The sequence below is a fragment of the Mesitornis unicolor genome, unplaced genomic scaffold (genome assembly GCF_000695765.1).
Source record: "Mesitornis unicolor isolate BGI_N332 unplaced genomic scaffold, ASM69576v1 scaffold9815, whole genome shotgun sequence".
In the NCBI taxonomy this organism is placed as follows: Eukaryota; Metazoa; Chordata; class Aves; order Mesitornithiformes; family Mesitornithidae; genus Mesitornis; species Mesitornis unicolor.
Genome location: NW_010187891.1, coordinates 76600 through 86665, shown reverse-complemented (window position 1 = coordinate 86665; position 10066 = coordinate 76600). Strand labels below are relative to the sequence as shown.

General features: G+C 44.4%; 2 protein-coding genes across 3 annotated transcripts in view; both read left to right on the top strand.

The window, feature by feature from the left end:
• The first annotated feature begins 455 nt into the window (after positions 1-455).
• On the top strand, positions 456-4889 carry SLC25A38 (solute carrier family 25, member 38). The gene is made up of 6 exons (XM_010185621.1): positions 456-577; positions 1225-1309; positions 1798-1977; positions 2401-2569; positions 3174-3340; positions 4767-4889. Exons 1-6 carry the CDS (start codon positions 456-458, stop codon positions 4887-4889), a joined length of 846 nt encoding a protein of 281 aa, XP_010183923.1.
• A 5018-nt stretch (positions 4890-9907) lies between these two features.
• The window catches only part of RPSA (ribosomal protein SA), a 4882-nt gene continuing 4723 nt past the window's right edge, over positions 9908-10066 (top strand). For both annotated transcript variants that reach the window (XM_010185618.1, XM_010185620.1), the window contains exon 1: positions 9908-9988. The gene's annotated coding sequence lies outside the window, so the exon portion shown is untranslated. The remainder of the gene's footprint in view (positions 9989-10066) is intronic.

Below are 10066 nucleotides of genomic sequence, written 5' to 3'. Positions count from 1 at the left end.
GTGGTGAGCTGTTTTGAGGGAGAGCTCTGCTAGTACCCATGGTAGTGGGGGGACCTTGGTGTGCAATGGGGAGGAAGGGTTGGAGGCACTGCCAGCAGGGTGCTGAGCAGAGGTGGATGGGATTTGGGCGAAGGCAAGAAGTTGGTGGGACCCATTTCCTTTAATGTGGCAAATGGTTACCCCATGACTGCTGATACGTTTGACGTTCAGGAGATTTTCCAACCACCAAATTGCAAGGAGATTCTGCAGCAATCTCCTAGGAAAGGCAGAGGGACCAGAAACCACAAATAAAACTTTATCAGGCTCTGAGAAGGTCTGTAAAAGTTTCCCATGCCCTAAGCAGCAGTCCTTAGCCAGTCTTCTTTTCCTGTGACAAGCAACATATCAGCTGCTATATATCCTCTTGTACCATTCTTAATTAAATGCAATTTAAAGTCCTCTTCTTCCTCTTTCAGATGCATCCAGTCCTAAAGGCCTTTGTGTGTGGCTCCATCAGTGGGACTTGCTCCACACTCCTCTTCCAACCCCTTGACCTGCTGAAAACCCGCCTGCAGACTCTGCAGCCTGCTGCTAATGGGTAAGAGAGCAGGGATGTGTATGTGGGGCCAATGCGGGCATACTCCGCTGTAGGCTTCTTCCTGATTTGCTGGCTGGGGCTTGGAGTTCAGGGTTGTAATTCAGATACTGAGAGTGTTTCTGAAATAGAAGATATGCTTTTAAAGCATGGAGCAGGATTGGTATTTTGTTCCAAAAGAGAGGAAATGGCTGCCCTTGTGAGCACTAATAACATGAAATCAGAGTATTTATCTGTACACATCTGAGAGACTGGTGTTTACTGGAGTGGCTGCAGTGCAGTTTCATGGGGTGTCCTCTGCCTGAAAAATTTTGTGTGGGTGCCACATAACCTGTCCATGTGCGGTGCTGCTCCTGTTTGCATGGTGTAGTCAACTATGACTACACCTTCTGCTGCTCACAAAGGGAGTGAGCAACTTAAGGTGCTAATGAGAGAGGCCTCTAATGTGTGTTACAAGTGGTGGGAAAGCAGAAGGTGACAGAGAAGTCCTAAACGAGTGACCAAGGAGAGCAGGCTGAGTCTAGAAGGAACACCTTTGAGGTGCTGGGGTAATGCACAGAGATGTGAGTGAAAGGGGGTGGCTGCAGAGTATATCTGCCAGAGAGCATAAGCAGGCCGTCTCTGCAGTTCTTGTCTTGTCTTTGTTTCAGGTCCAGTCGTGCTGGGATGGTAACGCTGCTCTTTAGAGTTGTTCGTACAGAGAGTCTTCTGGGGCTCTGGAAAGGTGTCTCTCCAGTAAGTGGCTGTTTTAACCCTGACTTCTAAAAATACATTCATAAATAAACCTCCATGTTATTACTAACTATGGACAGGTTTTAAGTAGCCAGCACTTGAATAATTATGAACAACACCATGTGATTTACATGGTTAAATCCTATTTTAAAGAGTTAATGTTGTGAATTCCACTGGTTAGGTTATAGCAGTCACTGTGGATTTGCAGTCCTGAGCAGCTGAACACGTGGGGTGGCAAGTGCACCAAAGTAATTTTGTTTGGGAGTATTTTGTTCCTAGAAAACCTCAGTTGACGAATGCAGTGAATCAATTTGCTGTCAATGCTGTAAATGGTTTTTACCTTGCCTTCTTTCCTCAGCATGTTAGCTGAGGAAAAATGTGATTTGTTTTGTTTTGGTTCGAAGCTTCCTGTCAAGTTTAACAGTCTGAAATGTTTATAGTACATTTTGTCTGATGTGTGCTTTTTCTTTCTTCATCTGCTGCTTCTGAAGTCCTTTGCCAGATGTATTCCTGGGGTTGGGATTTACTTCAGCACTTTGTACATGATGAAGCAAAAGTTTCTAGTGGACCGTTCACCTACAGCCCTGGAGTCTGTCTTTCTGGGTGCCACTGCACGTGCAGTGTCTGGGATTTGCATGTTGCCAGTGACTGTAGTGAAGACCCGATATGAGGTGAGTATGACTTTCTAATTAGTTCCCTGTTAATGATGTTGCACCCCTTCCTCACGATGAAAAAAGTTCTTCTGTCTGAAGAAGGTTGCTGCCACTTGAGTAAAGTCAGGGATGTAGTCCTGATTTCATCCTGGTTCACACATTGTGTAGGAAAAGCCGTGCACTGATTTTTAGGCAAGAAGTGTAAGATAAAACAGAACTCACCCTGACATTTTTAAGTTTATGTTGTATACAATGTGTACTTTTAACATCTTTCTTATTTTACCTTCTTGAAGGATTGTTTTAAAGGCTGAGGTAGGTGAAATCCAGTTTTTGTCTTGGACTGTCCTTTGTGCTGCCATCTCAGACGTCACATGGAGCTTGTGCAGGACTCCTTGGCCTGTGCCTGGCATGTGGAGGACTGACAGTTGTCTACCCTTGCAGAGTGGAAGATTTGGCTATGGGAGTGTATATGGAGCTCTGAAGAATATCTATCAGACGGAAGGGGCTCGTGGCATGTTCAGCGGGCTCACTGCAACGCTGCTGCGGGATGCACCCTTCTCTGGGATCTACCTGATGTTCTACACACAGACTAAAAAGCTCACGCCTCAAGGTAAGGCTGAACATTGGAGTCTGTAATGGGAGATGGTTCTTTTCTTGCATCTTGCCCTGCAGGTGACTGCCTGCATGCTCTGCTTATAGCCCTCTACCTCAGTAGTTGAATTAGTCTCTTGTAGAACTCTAGGTAGGATATTCACATTTTCCTGTGGAGAACTGTAGACCTACAGCTCAGGTCACTGTAGAAATGGAAAATGGCCCTAAATTGGTTGATTGTCTTTATGAAGACTGATGTATAAGGTGGGTTAGTGAACAGTTGAAAGAGGATGTGTTCAGCTGTCCTTTCTGCTGCTGATTGTCTTGTATACTGATCAGTTTCCACTTACCCCAGGTTCCTCTGGTGTTAGAGCTGACTGGGGCAACACTTGCACAATCTGGGTTCCTGTCAAATTCAGTTCCCCAGCAAGTGAGGCTTTTTAGTAGTGCTAACTTCTTGTAGCCACTTTTCGCCTTGAAAGTTTTTTCTGTCCTGCATGGATTTTAACTTCTCTTAGACCCTGATGTTGATTTAATCATTCAGTAGCTTTTCACTTTGTCATGCAGTATGAATTTTCCTGGCCTATTTTGAGTCTGAGTGCATTCTCTTTGCTCTGTTGCAGGCCAATTGGACCCAGTGCTCATGCCCTTCCTGAATTTTGGCTGTGGGATATTTGCGGGAATCTTGGCCTCACTGGCAACACAGCCTGCTGATGTTGTCAAAACACACATGCAGCTGTCCCCGCAAAAGTACCGCAGGACAAGCCAGGCCTTTGCCTTCATCTACAAGGTGAGGTGAATCCCTTCTAATACGCACAATCGAAGCCCTGCTTCTGATCTCCTCCCATGAAGCACAGCTGTGATAAGGAAGTTACTGTCTTTTAAATGAGGTGAATAATCGTGACTGCTTGATGTGCTCTTGCAGTCAGGCTAATCACTGTCAGCATTTTCAGAAGCTGAGGTGAGTCATGCTGTGACAGACTGAATCTCTTGTCAGTGGTTTACGTGCGGACTTGTTCAGTAATAACTGGAAAGTACTGTGGTTGATGATCTGAAAGCAGTCAGAGGCTTCAGTCCATTCCTTGCTTTTCCTTGTAATTAGAGAGGCTACTATCACAACTCAGATGTGTTTCTTGCTTCTCTTGAATGGATTTCAAGGCAGTGAACTTGCTCCATGATTACTCTTGCCATTCATCAGTCCTATATCTGTTTTCACGAAATTACAGATGATGAGGAATTGGAGAGCAAGCTCAGAGTACTGGAGCAGAAAGCTGGGCCTATTCCAGCAAGCATCTCTCCACACAGGCCTGCTTCATGTTTCAGGCTGGTGAATGATTTCACTTCAGTTCTGTCTGTTACATATTGATTCTCACACTGGTAGTGATGGAAAGCACTTAGCTTATTTCATCTTGACTTCAGTTCAGCTGAGCTTATTATGTGAGCTTGGAGGAGCTGTACTTACAGCTGCTGCTGTCTGTGGTTTATTGGTGTAGCCACATCTGTGATTACCACTGGGGCAAAGAGTTTCTTTAGTAGGTAGTGTGAAATGCCAGTTTCAGATATAAGCCAGCTACAAAATAATTATTTGGCCTTTGGATGCTAAAAGAGAAATAAACACCCAGATCTGTATCCCTGGAATGGCATAGAGGTGTACTCACAGCCCACCTTTCCATTTCTGCCCTCAGAAGAACATTGGCACGTTTGCTTTGTTTCTATGTTAAGCTCTATTCGTAAACAGGAATCTTATCTGTGCATGGATTTTTTTTTGTGCATGGTATACTTTTATTATATTGGAATATATTTTTACTTCAGTACTGAGAAATCTCAGTTTTTACAGAATAGCTAAGTGACTTTTGTAAATACGAAGCTGTAAACCAAGGACAAGTCATTTTCTTCAGATGTCTTGAAGCTGTCAAACCCTTGCCTTCTCTTTGTTGGGCTTGAGTGTGGCTTTCCTCATCCATTGTCCCTATCCTGGCATTCCTTTCTCCACTCACTATTCTTGCCTTCCTGGGTAACCCTGCAATTGCCTGGTGCTACAGGTTCTTGCTAAGCATTAAATGCTGTTTAAGCCTGGGTCTTTCAGAAACTGATCTGAGTCTGAGATGAAATATATCCCATGCTTTTCCATGTTACAAACGATGGGAAATTGAAACACTAGAGGCAGATTATGATGGATTGCTGTTTGCTTACTGTTTGTTTATCTCCTGTTGCAGGACTTCGGGTTGGTTGGCTTTTTCCGAGGTGGTGTGCCTCGTGCCCTCAGGCGGACTCTGATGGCAGCAATGGCATGGACGGTGTATGAGCAGATGATGGAAAAAATGGGTTTGAAATCTTGACTGACTTTCACACGAAATGACCGGCTTCACTCCTCCTTCTGCTTGCTGTGATCAACTGGCACTAGGAAGTTCCCAGTTCCACAGAAGAATAAGCCTTGGTCAGCCAGGAGGAAGAAAGCCCTTCTGAGGCAGGGGATAAGGCCTTTTGGCAAGTAGAGGAAAGAAGGATCGGATCTTTGCATTATTTGATTGATGCATTCCAAAAGGATGGGAAATGGCAGGGTTTTCATAGCCTGGAAACTGCTGAGAGAAAAGCGCCTTTTAAAAATCGCTCTGTGCTCACCACCTTTATGCAATGAGACATTGCTGAGCAAAATTGTTGGAGGAGGAAATGGTGATTGCAGAACCTGCCAGGCTGTTCCTTGCTGGTCTGGCCAGTAAGGCCACAATGACCCACCGTCTGATGTAGATGCTCTTTCCATACCTCTTTTTTTCTCACAGGAATGTTGCAGACCATGGTGGTAGACTGGATGTGTCTCTTAATGCTTACAGCACAGGAGTGGGTGGAAGAGAAATGAAGTGCTGAAGGAAAGCTAGGAACATGGTCTCTGTCATCACTCTTGGGCTATGCATGATAGCAGAGAAGGTAACTGGAACTCCTTCCTGTGTCACGTGTTACTATGTAATTGAGCATCTTAACACTCTTGAAGCGTGCTTCTGCATCTACAGCAGTGTTTGCACAGGAATTAAGAAGCATAAGGCACTTTAGAGTTGATTGCTACCAAAGTTCTACTTGTTCTCTGGAAAACGTTTTTCCTGCTGGTCTGACTGTATCAGGAACACTCAAATATTTATTTTATCCAGTTGTACTAGAGACTTACTTGCTTCCTGTTATTCAGTTGTTAATCTCAGATCAACACCCTCAGTGTGGGCTGGTGCTTACATGTAGCTTTTAGGATCATAGCTCATCATGTAAAATGTATGATGGAAGCACATATACATACTGACACTTCAGATTTCCCTTAAGAGCTGCTGCTGATTGCATGTGGAGTATCTTTGGGTTTGCTCTTTCCTGTAAGCTTTCTCCAAAGTGTGAGACCTTTGTGTGTTTAGGAGGGAAATTTAATTCTCTTTGGGCTCTACACAGATCCTTCACAGTTTCCCAGCTGATCATTTTCTCCTCACAGGTAGTCCGTATCAGTATTCCCAAGTTTAGGCTTAGAGACAAATACACTTTTCTCCATCCACTGTGCCTTCTTCCTCATTCGTGCTTTGTTACAAAGACCTCATAGTGCGTGCTGTCCAGACTTGGGTACAGCCTGCTCCCCTCTTCACTTGTGCCTCTGTGCTGGCTGGCTGGGTTGGGACTCTTGCAGCTCTGTTGGTGTTGCCACAAAGCTAAGTGCAGAAGTGTGAGCACTGTTCTGTAGTGTGCCTTGCAAAAAAGATAGTTTTGGCTTTTATTTTCTTAAATATTTATCTAGAGATATTACAATTTGCTTTAGAAACAGAGCAAATGTCTCTAAATATGAAGACATGACACTTGTAGCTGTAAAAAAAAAAAAAAAAAAAAAAAGGTAGTACCTACCTATTGTTTGTAGAATTTAGAGTGTAATTTGCAGTTGCTGCCTGCACTGACAACCTCCCGAGCACAAGAGTAAAGGGGACGTGCTTTGTAGAAGATGGTCTTTACTGGATTCTGGCTCCAAGAAGGTTTGATGACTGATGTGAAAGTTAAGCCTGAGTAAAGTGTAAGGGAACAGGCTGGATGCTTGGAAAGTGCAGCCTGTTTTTTTAGCCTCAGTCTGTCTATGAGGGGAGAGTAGTGCTACACAACGCAAGTCTCCAAGAATGGTGGGGGATGTCCTGTGTATACATATCTATATGTTAATAGTAGAGCACTGCATAAAATAAATCTATGTTGTGACTGACAAGCTGTCAAGTTCTTTTTGCTGCTTCTAGCTGTTAGGCACGTGGGCACATCATTTGCCAAATCCTAAGTATTAAGAGCTTTTCCTTTCTTTTGCTGTCCTTCCTACCCTTAGTGACCTAAAGTCATGAGGGTGCATGCAACAGTGGTAGCTGCACATCCTGCTGTTAGTTATCCTGAGCACTACTGGCACAAAGAGCTGGAGAACCAAGTCTAGGATTGCTGAATGGGTGGAATAAAGTGGCAATTACACGAGGTACCTCATATGTCTTCCCTATGCATGGGATCAAACCAACATTTACTGGAAGCCTGAATTTATTTGGGTCTTGCTTAATCTGGTGTGTGAGGTGGATCTGTTGCTCATCCTGGGCTGTGGCAGTCAAGGGCTGTGTGTGGTGTCACCTGCAAGGTGCTTCACAAATATTTTAGTTCCTGATTTAGCAACGACAAAGCAGTGTACAGTGTGTGCAGACAAAAGCTTAGGCTCCTAAAAATAAGGCAAGCCAGCAAAGAATGCCAGGTGATAAATCTTGAATTAAGTAATGTCTTCATCAGGAACCTGAAATGTGGGAACACTTCAGTGACTTTTATGCCGTATACCTCTGCAAAGAAAGAACTAGAGAATTTACTGTGGTGTGCCAGTGTTTTGAAGTCTACCTTTGTTTTAAGAAAAATTTTTTTTTTTTTTTAAATCTGGATTCAGGCCTAAAGCAGTGTTAGCTTTTCCTTTCGGAAAGTTTTTCCATTCCCTTTACTTTGTGGAGAATGAGAGGGCTCTTTGTTGTTGCAGTAGGGTGAAAAAGTATATGGTTTTGACTTGGGAATTAACCTGTGCTCCTTTGAGTTTAAGAAGCAGAGACTCTAAACTGCACTGTGCTTCATCAACCTTTGGTGCTGCAAATCCAAAAACTTCTCTACATGTGAGCTGGAGAGAGTGAGTTTTGCAGTGCATCTTAGCTTGGATTCCAGAGAAGGTGATGTTGATCCCTTCTATGTGTGGCAGGATGGCTGTCAGACCCCTCTTGGAATGACCTCCATTGCTAGCAATACCAAACTAGTGAACGTACATTGGCTTTGCTTACCCCTGCAACTGTTGTGTAAGAACACAACTGGTTAATGTGGTGAGCCAGTCAGTATTTAAGTGGAGTGTAAGGACACAAGAGAAATAGACTGATTATTTATGTTTTAGAAACTTCACGTTTCCATTCTTCCTGTGACAATTATTTTTTTCCCTTGCACTGTTTAAACAGAACTGGAGCTTTGGTTTACATAGTTTGAGTGTTGCGAGTGTTTGTGTCTATGTAAAATATTTATGTGAGAAGGTGTATTGTATGTTTCTATTAAAACCTGGTTGCCAAAGTGAACCATGTCATCTCTTCAATGTTTCTTTAAAAAAAACAAACCCCAACTCCAACCTTCAAGGGTTGGGATGGAATAGAGGCTTAAGAAAGCAAAAGATGTTTTGCAGGAGAACAGGACCATTGGATGAGTTCAGAGCCCATACTAAGCAATGCATATTCTCTTTTTTAAGGGGGTATAATATACACAGTCTGTGCTAGTGCAACCTAAATAAGCTTAAGTGGAAAAAACACGCAGCAGTGGAGAAGCTTGTCTTTGTCACAGGTTTCTCTGCCTGCCTGCTGTGTGTAAAGACTGATGGAAATTAAATCTCCATGCCCGGCTTTAGGACAGTGGGGTTTTGAGCACTCTAGGGACTGTTTTTAATCTCCTTCCAACCAAGTTTTTGCTACTGAGGCAGTCTGATCTCACCAAGGGACCAGAAATTGTGCCTGGGCCTTCATTCTCCACTGGGAGGCATAGTGCAGGGTGACATTGGATTGCTGGCATCTCCTCCTGCTGTCACAGCATGGTCCTGGGATTCAGGAGGAGGCAAGTTGTACTAAGCAAAACATCAATATTGTTGATACAGAGATGTAGATCTTCCAGATGTGAGGATTGCAAACCTCTACTCTTTTCAGATGTTGCCTAGATGATACGTTATATGGAGCAATTTTCACATAGAATTTTCTGCATGTAACTTAGAAGGCAGTCCTGGTGTGCTGCTTTGTGCCAGCTGGACCCAAACTGCTTGTGCAGGTATCTGATACCAAATTAGGCTGGCGATAGTGCCTGCTGATATCAAATTAGGCTGGCGATAGTGCCTGCTTTTAAATGCAGGGTTCCCCAGAGCTCTCCTGCTGCCTTGGAGAACCACCTCCAGTATGAGGGTGTTTCTGCTGACAGCTGTTGCAGCTGTGAGAAGAGATAGCAGCCACTCTTGGTGTGGCAGGGGGTGAGAGAGAGAGAAAAGGAACAGTTTAAAGGCACTCTCCTTGTTATAAAACATTGAATTACTGCAGTATTCGTTACTGTATATTTGAACAATGGGAAATTCACTTTTAATACATTTTTTAAATTATTATGCAGAAGAGCTCTCTAGACTAAATCCATTGCACACACCACTGTAAACACCTCCACCTCCCCTGTTCCCCAACAAGCGAACAAGTTCACATCGTGCCCCTGTTAGGAGATACATGTTATACATAGCCCCAACAGGTCAGCTCTCACCATCCACAGCGCACTTATCAAAGGGCAACAGAAGTCTATAATACGTTAGGTACCTGTGTAATAGTTACGGTCTTGCTCAGAGCTCACTGAACTATTTGCCGTGTCGTTTTACCTACCGTTGTCACCACCGTGTGGCAAACGTGTGAATTACTCTCTTAAATAATTCTAAAACTGATCTGGTCATCTTGCTAACTCAGCTAATCTAGCGCAGAAAAGATGTAACAGTGTGAGAGCCAGCTCCTGACTTGCAGGTAAATACTAAAGCAGTATTTTAAAGCCAGCTTAATTATTGACTAGGGATTGATGTTACTTAACCTACTCAAAGACCACGGGTCTCTTTCACAGCATCTGAGGAGTAACAGTTTAAGAGGCTTCCACGCTCGACGAGAGGTAACCAAACACCCCATCATGGAGGAAATGCAGGGTCAGGGGTGAGCGATAACGCCCCAACCCAAACGCTACCGGGGCGGTACTAGGAACCGATCCCTTTAAGGCGTCCCCGGGAAGGCCCCGCTCTCGGTCGCTAGGCTCCGCCTTGGAGCATTGTACTCGCCCCTCACGCGGCTTCCCATTGGCCAACGAGGTTATATATAGATGTCACGCGGCGGCGGACTTCCTTTTCGTTCCGCGCCTGCCCGGGCCTCTACACGGCGTTGTCAGTGTGAGTCCGAGCCGCCGGTTTGGGGGTGCTGGGGTGGCTCCGGGGCGGCGGTGCGTGCACCCCGCGGCGCTGCAGGGC

Excerpts from the sequence above, each read along its gene's own strand:
- SLC25A38 (XM_010185621.1), top strand. The coding sequence starts at position 456 with ATGCATCCAGTCCTAAAGGCCTTTGTGTGTGGCTCCATCAGTGGGACT. Across the intron at positions 578-1,224 it reads CTGCAGCCTGCTGCTAATGG|GTCCAGTCGTGCTGGGATGG; the intron begins GTAAGAGAGCAG and ends TCTTTGTTTCAG. Across the intron at positions 1,310-1,797 it reads TCTGGAAAGGTGTCTCTCCA|TCCTTTGCCAGATGTATTCC; the intron begins GTAAGTGGCTGT and ends CTGCTTCTGAAG.